This window comes from Carlito syrichta, unplaced genomic scaffold (genome assembly GCF_000164805.1).
Source record: "Carlito syrichta isolate Samal-C Ts95f unplaced genomic scaffold, Tarsius_syrichta-2.0.1 Scaffold305117, whole genome shotgun sequence".
Taxonomy (NCBI): Eukaryota; Metazoa; Chordata; class Mammalia; order Primates; family Tarsiidae; genus Carlito; species Carlito syrichta.
In genome coordinates this window covers 516,457-530,399 of record NW_007249213.1, presented here as the reverse complement: position 1 = coordinate 530,399, position 13,943 = coordinate 516,457, and the positions used below count along the sequence as shown (strand labels likewise).

Genomic DNA, 13,943 nt, shown 5'->3' with positions numbered 1-13,943 from the left:
ATTAATTTATTTTATAAAGAACTTTGTCCAAATGTGCAAATTCTCTAAACAATAATGTTTGCATGGGATCTGCCCTGGACTAGTTCCTTTGTAGCCCAATTTCAAAGTTGACTTGTGCTGTCAAATGTCTTTCACACTAACCAAAGTGTTTGTGTATTTGCTCTTCTGTCCTGTTTTGCTGTTTCTCTGCTTTAGAGATTCAGAATATTCAGAGAGCTTCTTTCTATGACAGTGTTTCTGGTCTTCATGAGCCACCAGGTGAATGTATAAAGCCTGTAGGTCTTCCAAAACAGAAGGGTTTTAAGCCCACAGGAAAACCATGTGGGGGGATTGGCAGGGTGGCTGGGGAGGGCAGGGTAGGCTGGTGGGGGTGGCGGGTTTCTGGGTTTCTGTTTTTGTTTTGCTCATAGGCCTGCATGAACCTTTCATTTCATGCTCTGTTTTATTATACTTCAAGGCAACTGTTTGAGTCTATAAGCAATCCAATTGCTACTGCCTACACATTGCTTCTTATTTTATGCATAGCACTTATAGCACCACATATTAAAAGGTATGCCACTACCTTTTGCAATAGTGCCATTTGATGCACAGTCCTCTGAAGGAATTGTTAGAAATTGATCTGCTAACTGACATCTCCTTTGTCTTTGAATCACCAAATTTTCAACTCCAAGGAGGAGTTTTCTCTCTTTTTTTTAAAGTCACTAACATTTTGTAAACAAATAATTACATATTTATCTCAAGTGTGTTGATCTCATCATTATTCCTTTGTAATTTTTATGTATATCTGGCGACTTGGCCTTTTCTTTTGAACTGGAGGTACTGAAACTATCTACAAGGCTGGATATATATAAGTTGAAACTAAGAGAATGTTGTCAGATTTATTCATTGGACCTGAAATTGAGCTACAAATGTTTGGCCTTTTTCAGAATTCTTAGCCCTGTTTTAAAATACAGCTTAACCATGGCTAGAGGGCCGCAAAAGCTCAATATAAAATGAAGACCACCCAGCCTTCCAATTGTTTAGTGAAATTGGCAAGTAGCAGAATTCAAAGATAAAGTCAAATACATCTTATAAAATTTCACTTATGATTTTTGGAACATGATAATGCTGAGATCCAAATCCATTTCAAAAGTTATTTTAAAAAATATTAAAGGACCATGCTATTTTAATCCAACTTAAGATTCCTGCCATCAACTCTAGCTCACATATTATGAAAGAAGGAGATTGCAAGCATGTGGTGGGCGGGGAGAAAAGATTATGCCAAAGACAGCAAGAGCTGGAATGAAAATTCTACAGAACTCCAAAGAGCGAAATCTTAAAACATCTTTGGCTTTGGGGAGTACTGGCAATGTCGAGGAAGTGGAGAGAGAGAACTTGGAGATAGTTTTAAGCTGTAGTCTACCTGGGACTTGTGCTTTGTTAAAGGATAGTGCTTGAACTTCTGGCCTTTTTCCTAAAGTAGAGTGCCCTCCTTAGATTAATTCCCTGTAATGCTTTTGGATTTCTAATGTCTTAAGAGAATTCCAGGCCAGTGCCTGGTTTTGCTCTCTGTTTTTTCCTCGGGACCTGGCACAAAGGAGGCTCAACATCAGTAAGTCGTGGAGTGAGAGAGTTGATGACCAGGTGGATGGAATTCCCTCACCCAGTTTTCAGATGCAGCAGCTTCATCCCACATGCCCACTGTGGTCTTTCCTTCACCTAAATCCCAGATTCTCTTTCCTGTGGAATTATGATCTTTGGGGTGTATAGACGAGGTATTTTTCTGTACCAGCAGGATCCAGTAAGAGCCACTCTTAAATGGCATCATTCTAATGAATGAGCAAGGAGTAAGCTCATTCCCCTCACCACATCCTTACTTGGGCACTGAAAATGTCCCCAGTTCTGTCTCTCTCTGTGAGGTGTCCTTTGATTGAGTTACTCAGCTGAACCAAGCACAAGTATTAAGGATTTCCATCTCTACTTGGAGGCCCATCCATCTATCATGGCTAAATATGGCCTTTGAAATTGTGTATATTCATTGTACAGCAAAATCGTTTTCTCTCCAATGTATGTTATGGATTCAAGAGACCACCAGAGGAAGGAATAAGGGGTTTAGAAATGAAATTGTGGGACCTTACTATTTTCAGTGATTTCTCAGAAGACAATGAATGAAGGAGTTCTAGGGCTTCAAGCTGAGATTGCCAGTGGCATGCTGACACGAAGTGAGCATCTTTAAAGGACAAAGCTAATAGGGCCCCTGTGCCTTTAAGTACATTTGTAATACTGGAAAGAGTATTATGAAGAGGATGCAGGCTTTTGAGGATAAAGATGAGACTAGGATAAAGAAAGGTTTTCAAAAGCATCAAAGGACAAGTGCAGAAGAGAAAGGAACAGGGAGAACAGTGTTCCTAGAGGCAGAAGATAGAGGTGGTATAAGTTTCTGGTATAAGCTCAAGGACTATTTTCTTCCAAATACATTTTGAAATCCTGGACTCCTGAGCTAAACAAATAGCTCAGGATGCAAAAAGAATGAACTAGCAAAGAGGGACTGGAATCTCTAAGTTATAGGCAGAGCTTTTAGATTAGGAGGGGTCTGTGATAATGAGAACTATTGAAGACTTCAGACCTGATCTAAACCATGTTGAAGGGACAATTATACCTGCAGTTTCTTCATGGACTAGTGCTTTTGAACCTTTGTTATTCTTTGAGCTTCCATGTGTGCTAGATTGCAGCTGAGTAGTCTGGCGGGTATCACCAGAGAAAAATAAGGAAAGCCTGAGAAGTGCCATGAAGCAAGTTTTAACCGTTGGTAGAGAAATCCCCCACCCCTTTTGAATCTTTCACAGAAGCAGCACTTGGCACAGGCTAGCAGCAGTTAACTTGGGAATTACTAAGGAGAGCTTGGTCCCTGCCATAGAAGAGCTTCCCCGGTTGTCACAGGCTTTAACTTAGCCATGCTTAAACACAGAAATGAGGATGTTCTGACTGCAAAAACTTTTTTTGTCTAGTAAAACATTAAAGGCAGCTACACTCAGAATCAAGTAACATGGCTAATAAAATGGTAGCCATTTAATCTCCTTACAGATGATAACATAAGCTCTGCTTAAGTGCCATTTTAGAATTTAGGTTTATGCCTGACATGGTTTATATGCTTGACTAAATTGTCATTTTCAGTGAATGAAGGTTTTTTTTGTTATTGTTGCAGTTTAGTCTATACTTTTATATTTTTTATCTTGAGTCGTAGAATAATTGGAAACTCAAAGAGAAGCAGCATTTGAGTGCTACAACTTGAGCTCCTGAAAGCAACTGGGGCCTGTGACACTTAGGTCTCAGCGTTATTGTATCAACAGAGGCAATGTGAGCTTGAGCCTACACATGGGACGTGTGTCCCTGAGTTGCAGCTACAGTGGCTGCAGTTGGAGTGACTTGATACTTAACGCAAGTCCACTATTACTCATAGTGTCCTAAGACCCAGTGGATAGGAAGTCATACCTCAGATGTACCTCTTAGAAACTGCCACTCATTGGGTTTTATATGTTTTATCTACTCTAATACTCTCTGGGAGTTAATGGGTCACATTATTTCATTATAATTATTGATATTTTTGGCTTATGTCTATGATTTTGGCTTGATTTTTATTTGCCCTACTTTTTTTTTCTTCTTGTTTTGTTTTGTTGCTAATGTTGTGTTTGAGTCAGGGTCTCACTCTGTTGCCCCGGCTGCAGTGCAGTGGCATCATCACAGCTCACTGCAGCCTTGAAATCCTGGGTACAAGTGGTCCTCCTGCTTCAGCCTTCCAAGTAGCTGGGACTACAGACACGCACCACCGCGCCCAACAAATTTATTATTTTTTGTAGTGACAAGGTCTTGCTGTGTTGCCTAGGCTGGCCTCGAACTCCTGGGCTCAAGTAATTCTTCTGCCTCGGACTCCCAAAGTCTTGGAATTATTGCATGACCTACTGTGCCCTGTCTATGATGTAGTTCTTTTTTTTTTTTGAGTTGGAGTCTCACTCTGTCACTCCCAGACTGGAGTGCAGTGGCCACTCCCGGCCACCGCAGCCTCGCCTGCTGGGCTCCGGCGATCCTTCCGCCTCAGCCTTCCGAGTAGCTGGAATTACAGGCGCGCGCTACCACGACCGGATAATTTTTTGATTTATTGCAGAGATGAGGTCTCGCCAAGTTGCCTAGGCGGGTCGCGAACCCGCGGGCTCAGGCAATCCACTCACCTCAGCCTCCCAAAGGCGCAGGATTACAGGCTGAGCCACTGAGCCCGGCTTATGATGTAGTTCTTAATCATCACCAGCTGACTGTTAAAATTAAAATTAACATTAAAAAGGTTTCTTCTTACTGGAGTGAGTTTTTGGAGATCTACCTTAAATACTTCAAATTAAATTTAGTAATACTAGTATTTTGACTCATGCATGTATTTGAAAAACAAAAATCTCATATACCTCTTGTCTCCTAAATTATCCCCATGAAGAGGAGCCGGTTAAGAATTCTGGCACCAGATGATAATGTTCCTTATGTAAAACTACTGATGACAGTTTATGATGAGATAGACAACACATTGCATTTTCTCTCTTAAACTGTGAGTATGTCCTTACAGATTTCAGTCTGTGGAACTCATCTAATTTCTGACCATTTAAATACATTTTTAAAGATTAATAAATTGTTAGCGTAAAATACTTCCAATTTTTTTCAGGCTTCTGGGAACCAAACAATGAATTTTAATGCCCACAGCAACCCTAACCAGGCTTTCCTGACATCTCAGAAGAGTTTGGAGCTGGGGCATAAGCAAAGCCAGTCTTTACCCTGAAACTCTGCCTGGAAGACACTTCAGATTTAGGAGCCACATTCATTTTTTGTTTTGTTTTTTGTTTGTTTTGAATTGGAGTCTTACTTTGTTGCCTAGGCTGAAGTGCAGTGGCACACTCACAGCCACAGCAGCCTCCATCTGCTGGGCTCAGGCGATCATCCCCGCTCACTGCAACCTTGAACTCCTGGGCATAAGTGGTCCTCCACTTCAGCCTTCCAAGTACCTGGAACTACAGGCACACTACCACCATGCCTGGATAATTACTTATGTATTTATTGTAGAGATGAGGTCTCGCCAAATTGCCAGGCTGGTCGTCAACCCCTGGGCTCAGGCAGTCCTCTTGCCTCTTCCTCCCAAAGTGCTGGGTTACAGGCATGAGCCAATATGCTCAGCCTACATTAGGTTTTTAAAGGGACAGCACTGCTCATCAAGGAATTGCTGGAATCTTGTCTTTGTATTTTCTGCCTTTCTCTGCTTCCTGCTCTAATCATTTCAACAAGAAAGTACTCTTTTAAAATAGACATTTTTCTTTGATTTTTGAGTGAAATAATACATTATTAGTGTGGCTCAAATCATTTAATGAATTTCCCAACGTGTTTCTGTTTTACCCACAAGATAATTTTGCTTATTGGTAGAATCTAACCCTGAGTTTAAATTTTTTTATTAAAAAAAAACCTGAAAGTCTAAAGCATTAACTTTTTAAATCTAAATATTTAGCTTTGGATTACCCTTATTAAAATTACATTGAAATCAGGTTCATGATGTTTATATTTGTTGGTTACAATTTTTTTTTTAAAGCTTGAAACTGCAGTGTTAGACACTGACAGCATGTTAGGAACTGCCCTTGCAGGCTAAAGTACTGTGAAACCAGTGTAATTGAATCCCTGCAAAGTAAACATGGTGCTCTTTCTCTTTTGTCGTGGTGGTATTTTGTTCTTCTGGTAAACTTTTTTGTACAAGTTCATTCAGCAGATACTTGTTGAATAACTACTATGTGCATGGCACCATACTCTGGCCAACATTTGGTGGGGGTAGTGGAAATCATCTTCACTGGTGGTCAGGGGGCCAAGAGAGATTGTATCAACAGCTCTCAGGACCCTGTGTGTGTGAGATATTGGAAGAAGGTCCCCTGGGCAAGCTCAGTCCTACAGAGAATATGCACAAAAAAGCAAGAAGTGTCCTTCCAGGGATCTATCCCAGGTGATTTGACACCCAAAGTAGGGAGTGGCCTATTTAATAGCCCTGGAGGCAGAATAGAAATTGGAGCATAAGAAAACTTCCTTGAGGAAGTTAGTAAAGGGATGGAGATTTAAAAGTGTTTAGAAATTTGCCAAGAAGACTGGAAGAAAGTGGGAATTCTAGGTGGAGGGGAAAGGGTAGAAGTGAAGTTCCTGTGTCTTTGGGGGAATGCAACTATTGTGTACAGTTAGAGTTTAGGTATATGTGGGAAGCGGGAAGTAGAGGTGCCTTCATCGAGCACTTGAATGTTTTTCAGACACCTCTGTGAAGTAGGTCTCCTCAGCTCCATTTCAAGAGGAGGAATCTGAGGCTTGGGGACATTGGGTATCTTGCTCCCAAATCTCCCAGCTCATGAGTGGCAGATGTGTCTGGCTCTGGGTAGAGGCATCACTGTGCTGTCCTACTGGACCAAGTTATTTGGACCATATCCAGCAGACTGTGGGAGAAATTAAAGAATGCTAATGCTTAGGTTTGTCTTCTAGAAATGGCTGTTAATCATTACCTTGGGACAAAGGTATATATGGAAAGAGCTGAGTGGCAGCAGAGATAGAGGGTAAAATGGGGGAGAGAGAGGAGAGGAGGAACCAGGCAGGAGAAGAGAGGGATCCCGGTAAGAAGTAGGAACCTAACTAGGGCTGTGGAGAGGAGGCGACTGGTGGGAGATATCTGGAAGTTTGACTTGACCCAGTTTTGGTCAGTGGCTAGGAAACCCATGAGGAAGAGGGTAGGGTTAGTAACTGTGCTTGGGTTTAGGTCATGGACCTTTTTCCTCTCTCCTTATCCTCTTTGACTCAATCCTCCTCTTCTGCTGAGCTTCTTGGGGCTGGTCGGTCCCAGGCCCTCATCTCTTTATTTTCTTCCTCTAGGTAACTAACCCAGTTCAGTAACTTGAAATGCTATCTATAAGTTTACAACTTTCAAATTTACCTTTCTAATTCAGTCCTCTTTCCTAGCAGCAGACTGGAATATTCTACTTGTCTACTTGACAACTCTCCTCCATTTCAGTGTTTCACAGGCATCCCAGACTTATGTAGAGTTTGGCTCCTGTCTTCCCAACAAAACCTTCCTCTCCATCTTCTAGTCAGTTAGTCAAGCCAGAATCCTAGGAATTGTTCTTGAAATGACCCTCAGTTCCCAATGTCTCAATTTCCAATGTCAAATTCATTATAAAAGCAAGTTGATTCTCCCACTAAAATATCTCTTAAACCTTCCTTCTCTGTCCATCTTCTCTATAATCTCACTAGTTCAAACTGCCATCATCTCTTAGAGCCTGAACTACTGCAGGGGTCACCTATCTGGTCTCCCAACTCCCACTTTTCCCAGTCCCTTCTCTAAGCCTTTCTGCTTGCAGCAGCCAGTGTGTCGGAAGCTCCTACTCACATTACTTTCTAGGTATTGGCCTTCCCTTGCTTCTTCCTGCCCCCGGTCTTTCACACGTGGTGTTTCCACTGACTGCAATGGTCTTCCATGAAATCATTCTTAATCTGCAGGTATTAAATGGCATTTCTTCAGAGAGATCGCTAAACACTCATTTCTCTCATAGTATCCTGTTCTTTTCTTTCATTGCATTTCTCACTGTTTGTAATTATGAACATATTTAATGTTTACTTCATTTACCCACTAGAATATATGTATCAAGCTTGTTAGCTCCAGACATCATGCTGGGAGCATGGATGCAATGTTGAGTCAAAACAGACACGCTAGAATTGAGCAAGAATTTGCAAAAGGCAGGGACATCTTTGGGACTTCTGGATGAAGAGTAGGATAAGTGTTTTTGGCAGCGGGTGCCAGGCAGTCAGATGGTCTACCTGGAGTCATAAATGAGATCATCCAGGATGAGAATAAGGCTTGAGAAAAGTAGAGGGCCAATTCTACATTTGTGTCTTGACTTATTCGAAAAGGATCTCAGGCAAGTGGAGTTTGGGTCCTTAGTGAGTGCCTCAAGGTACAGGAAAAACATCAAAGAACATGAGACTGGAGTAGCTAGAGGTAGTTGAGGTACAAGAGAAGGTAAGGTCATAAAAAAGCCAGGAGTGAAGTATTCTTAGAATGTTGCTGTGATATTGACAGGTAAACATACCAAGAGTCAAGTAAAATAAGCACTGGATGGCATCTATTGGTTAGTGATTGACCAGCTGTTGCCTGAGAGTTATTGGGCAGGAAAGGAGGAGGATGGGCTAGAAACCAGTGACTGCATCTGAGAAATTAGTGAGAGAGGATGTGGAGTGACGGGTGTGTGAACTACACTATAAAGGAACAGCTCTGATAAGACAGAGAAGTGGGCGGGTGTGGGGTCAAGAGAAGATCATTGTTTTATGGGGTGTGTAGAGGTGGGTTTGGTGCTGTTTTCTGGGGCAAGTGAAGATGGAGAAGCTGAAGGCACAGGTAGATGGACTCCAATGAAAAAGCAAAAGGAGTAGCTTTGAACCAAACCCTCGAGTCTGATGGCTTCACTTGGAAGCACTTGTCATAGAGTGTGCGTGCCTGAAACTAAACAGCTTTTACCTACCCCTCTCCCAACTTCCATGTAAGGCCTGCACAACTTGAGCAGTTACTTGACCTCCAAGGTCATGGTATTCTCTTACGTAAAAACCCATTGGAAATTGATAATTGAATGAGATCTCGCGCATAAAGCTCTTCACATGGTGCCAGATCCCCACATGCTTCTCTCATGGGAAACAAATGAAAGAAATGAGGTGGCCATTAGGGTTGAGGAGGGCATTAAACAGTACAGGTCAATTGATATTCTGATTGTTTTTAAAATAGTGCAGTAATGTGTTTCATTCATTTAACAGTTTTTCAATAAGAGCATGTGCACCTTATGCACCAAATGTTTTGCTTGTGGCTGGAGCACTGTTCATCATTAGAAGTATTAGGTCTTTGTGGATAAGGTAAAACTTATCAGCTGCTTTAATAGTTCGAGCATGTCTGAGAAACTTAAGCATTGTACACATAGGAAGCTTAGGCATTTATTCTTTTCAGAAGAGTTCTTCCTATTTTATGTTCTTGCCCTTTAATAAAACTGTTACTCATGTTTTGAGGAGAGAGCTGAAGTTTACATGTTGCTAAAAATCTGAACTCCTGTAATGTAATCTTCTTGGCATTTGTCTGAAACTCGAATGACTTTTCTTACTAAAACTCTAATGACTAATGAGATAATTCTGGTCCCTAGTCCCTGAGCTTATTTATTAAGTGGACTGTACAATCACATATTTTTATGTATATTTTGTGAGCCACTCCCTATTTTGAGACTTGTATTTTGAGTAGTGTGTGTTTCAATAATGCCAATGATCTTTTGTTTACCCAATAATTGTAAATGTCACAGGAAGAATGTTATCAAAGAAAGTGAATTCCTGAAACTAGCGCAGCAAAGGCATCTGCTGGTATGTGGTAGTTTGGAGTTGCCAAAACGCTACAATATCCTGCCATATAAGTGTGTGGCTGTTAGTTCCACGGCTTGTGCAGTGTCTAGATTTGCTGACTGCCTTACCTATATGGCATCTCTTATCATTTGTTCCACAAGCTTGTGCTGCTGCACTATCACTGTGTCTTTTCTTTCTCTGCTAAAGAGTTAGGTTTGTCTTACATTACTTTTCTTTTCTCTTCTCACCAGTGGACCGTATTGTGGGTCTGGATCAAGTCACTGGTATGACTGAGACAGCTTTCGGCTCTGCATATAAAACCAAGAAGGGTATGTTCCGTACCGTTGGGCAACTCTACAAAGAATCTCTCACCAAGCTGATGGCAACTCTTCGAAACACCAATCCTAACTTTGTTCGCTGCATCATTCCAAATCACGAGAAGAGGGTATGTGTTAAACAAAACATATGTTAGTATTTAAAATTGATCTGAGTCAAGTTACAAAGATTAAACTATAAAACTATTGTTTGCTTGATTAGGCTGGAAAACTGGACCCACATCTAGTGCTAGATCAGCTTCGCTGTAATGGTGTCCTGGAAGGGATCAGAATCTGTCGCCAGGGGTTCCCCAACCGGATCGTTTTCCAGGAATTCAGACAGAGGTATTTGCTAACTTTTACCTTTTTTGCATAGGTACCAATGCCTATCTTATAGGAATTACAATGGTGATATAATGAGGAAACATTTTTCCTTGTTCCCTGGATAGTTTCAGTCTTCATTTTACCTTGAATATTGGTAGGAAGACTGAGTGTGTACTTTATAAAAAGGCAGCGTGCTAGGAACTGCTGTTGGGTACTGTAGAGAAGCGTTTTTTTTCCTCCAGGGCCCTGAAGTTAACCATAAGAGAAACACAAAACTGAAAACTTAGTTTGCTCATTCAGACAAATATAATTATTCAAAAGATTCAAAGATAATTATTTGGATCCTGGCTACATCAATATCAATAATTATCCTGGCTACATCAATATCAATAATTATCCTGGCTACAGGATAATTATTTTTTAAATTGATTATTTAGATGAATGAGTAAACTGTTTCTTTTAGGAAAATTTGAAAATACTGGAGAAATAAAAAGTAAACAAAAATCATCCAGAAATGATTCCTAAAAACATTTTGGGATATTTCTTTCTATCTTTTTTCAGTGAATATATCTTGTGTGTGTATATTTTTCCAGTGTTTATATGCCTGCACACGGTTGCAGTTTTTAACTAAAATAGAGAAAGGAATAGGATAGATTAGAAATTTTTAAAAAGGGAAAAGATCAATCAATGTGCAATAAAAAAGGATATGAACTATGAGGGAAATTTAAATTTTTTATTTGGTAATCTTCTTTAATAGTTAATTTAGTTTAGTATTTTGCGGTATGGCAGCATTTGTTGTTCCATGACATAAACAGGGCTGCCGAGTCAAAGAATGGCCCATGTGGGCCAGGCTCGGTGGCGCAGCCTGTAATCCCAGCATTGTGGGAGGCCAAGGCAAGTGGATTGCCTGGGCAACTTGGCAAGACCTCATCTCTACAATAAATAAAAAAAGAATTAGCTGGGTACGGTAGGGCATGCCTGTAATTCCAGCTACTTGGAAAGCTGACGTGAAAGGATCACTGGAGCCTAGCAGGTTGACGCTGGGGTGGCTGTGAGTGTGCCATGGCACTCCAACCTGGGCGATGGAGTGAGACTCCAACTCAAAAAAAGAAAAGGAAAAAAGAATGGCCTGTGTGCCCCTTCTCCTTACTGTTCCAGATAGAATCAGCTTGAGCTCTTCCAATACCTAGATGTCTTCAGGAAGGCCATCATTCTAACCCCACTGTATTGATAAACAGTCTGGTAGAGTCTCACTATTGCTAAGAGAAAAGGGGACGTAATTGGCATCCAGGATACAAAGTTGATTGATGTAGCCAGGATTCTTTCTTTAATATAACCAATGTCTTTTTGCTGAAACATTTATCTGGTTGAGATATAACCTATATAAGTGAAGTACATAAATTTTAAGCGTGCAACTCAGTGAACACATGTACATATATACACCCAGACAATGCCATGTTGAATGTCACCCTGATATTTTCTGATATTCTAAAAAGAAGCCTGTGAACATTGTTCTCATAGCCCTTCCTGTTGTCTAATAAATGCTTACAAATTGTGACTTAATATACAAAAAGCCAGAATATCTTCACATCTTAAGGTTGAACATCTTATGGGAAATGAAAAAAAAGAAAGGTTTTTAAAACACCATGCTTATTGATTCTTCTCTGCTACAACATCCTAAACCTAGTCTTTGACTTGAAAGAATTAACCTCATTTTCACATTGCTTCTTATGATAAGAGAGATAATTTAGATCTGTAGAAAACATCCTGCCTATTTCTTGACTCTTAATTTAGTGTGTATCATCTTATTGCCTCTTAGAGCAAAACTCACATTTAGTAGATAGACATGTTCACAGATTTCTTCAAAAGACTTTTGGAAATCTTTTCTTCCAGATATGAGATCCTAACTCCAAATGCTATTCCTAAAGGTTTTATGGATGGCAAACAGGCCTGTGAACGAATGGTGAGCCTTTCTTGATTTTTCTGTTTTGTAGACTATCGATAATCATTCTTATAGCAAAAAATAAGACTCTTTCTCTCTTAGATCCGGGCATTAGAACTGGATCCAAACTTGTATAGAATTGGACAGAGCAAGATATTTTTCAGAGCTGGAGTTTTGGCACACCTGGAAGAAGAAAGAGATTTGAAAATCACTGATATCATTATCTTCTTCCAGGCTGTTTGCAGAGGTTACCTAGCCAGAAAGTAAGTGCCATTCATGAATTAAATGTTCACTAAGGATGTGCTTGTGTTAAGCATTATGTTTTGTGCTAGGGATGCAGGAGTGTCCTGTCCTTATGGAAATTGCATCCAAGTGGGAGAGAGAAGCAAGTAAATACATGAACATTCTAAGTAATGAGGTGTGCAATAAGAAAATACCTAAGGGACCAAGACTCAAACAAAGAATTTGGGGTCCTACTTGAGCTCAGGTCCTCAGAGAAGGCTTCTCTAAGGTTAAAACTTCATGGGTAAGAAGGCTGGCCTTGTGCATGCAGGAGAGAGGAGCTTGCCAGTGAGGAAACTATAGCAGCATCCTGGCATGAGTCTGATGTCATTTGAGAAGCTGTCCAGTGTAGCTGGATCATGGTGAGTGAGCAGGAGCAAGGTGAGAGAAAAGACTTGAGAAATGGACACTGGGTGGGGGTTAGAAGTGCAGTGAGGAGATATCTATATTCTCAAGGTGACCAGGCTGCCATGTGCAGAATACATTGAGGTAGCTCAATAGTGGAATTAAGTGGGCCCATTGGGAAGCTGTTGTAGTAATTCAGGTGGAGAATGACGGTGCCTGAACCCAAGAAGATGGTGATGGAGATATAGAGAAAGGTTGTTAGACTTGAGATAGAATTAAAAGAACTTAAAACAGGTTTGGATTTAAAGGATAATAGTGACGTTTTCTTAACTTCCTCCTATTGAAGACTAGGTTTGGGAGTGAAAGAAGTTGAGAGAGCTGGATAGTTTGCCATCCCGTCAGTTTTGATAAACAGCCTGAACACCTGGACTGGAAATTCATGCTCTGCAAGAATGTCCTCCAGGCAAGGATTGGAAAGCAGCTCTGGTTTCCAGGTAGTCTGCTTGCCCAAACACTGGTCAAGAGGGATTTAAATGAAGGTAGAGGCAATCCTGTGTTTCTTTGCATATAAAATAGAATAGTGGGTAAAAAAAGGGTAGCATGTTAAGTTGAAGACAAACAGGTGATAGCCTAGATTACTGATCCTGGCAGGAAGGAGGAAAAGACTTAGGGTTTTACATGTTAATGCTTAGAGCATGTTTAAGTAATAAAAGTGAACCTATTTGTAGCAAAGGCCCTCCTCACTGTATCCCCTGGACTGCAGAATGCCTAACATAGCATAAGAAGTAAGCACAGGCCGGGCTTGGTGGCTCAGCCTGTAATCTCGCTCTTTGGGAGGCCGAGGTGAGTGAATTGCCTGAGCCCACGGGTTCGAGACCCGCCTGGGCAACTTGGCGAGACCTCATCTCTACAATAAATCAAAAAATTTAGCCGGGCGTGGTAGTGCATGCCTGTAGTTCCAGCTACTTGGAAGGCTGAAGCGGAAGGACTGCTGGAGCCCAGCAGGTCAAGGCTGCAGTGGCCAAGAGTGGCCACTGCACTCCAGTCTGGGCGACAGAGTGAGACTCCAACTCAAAAAAAAGAAGGGAGCACAGCAGGTGCCGTTCTAACTTCCTAGAGTCAGTCAAAAACTTTGCAGCTGCCAGAAACATACTAGAACTGTCAAGTACAGGACATGAAGTATATAAATGTACTTTGTTCAGCTTTTTCATTGATTTAAAAGCTTGCAAAATTTTCATCAAGATAAAAAAACAAAACAAAAATATTAAATTTGCATTATCTCATTTTAAGAACTTAAAACTCACAAATCCATGTAATCTTTTTTTTTTTTTTTTTTTTTT

General features: G+C 40.8%; 1 protein-coding gene across 7 annotated transcripts in view; it reads left to right on the top strand.

Annotated features, from left to right (window-relative positions):
• MYH10 (myosin heavy chain 10) overlaps window positions 1-13,943 on the top strand; it is a 154,789-nt gene that overhangs the window by 96,958 nt on the left and 43,888 nt on the right. For 4 of the 7 annotated variants that reach the window (XM_008061139.1, XM_008061140.1, XM_021713962.1 and 1 more), the window contains 5 exons: window positions 196-258; window positions 9,648-9,841; window positions 9,934-10,055; window positions 11,928-11,997; window positions 12,079-12,239. In XM_008061139.1, coding sequence (XP_008059330.1) covers window positions 196-258; window positions 9,648-9,841; window positions 9,934-10,055; window positions 11,928-11,997; window positions 12,079-12,239 — 610 coding nt within the window. The remainder of the gene's footprint in view (window positions 1-195; window positions 259-9,647; window positions 9,842-9,933; window positions 10,056-11,927; window positions 11,998-12,078; window positions 12,240-13,943) is intronic. The other 3 variants (XM_008061144.1, XM_021713963.1, XM_008061143.2) reach the window with 1 other exon arrangement.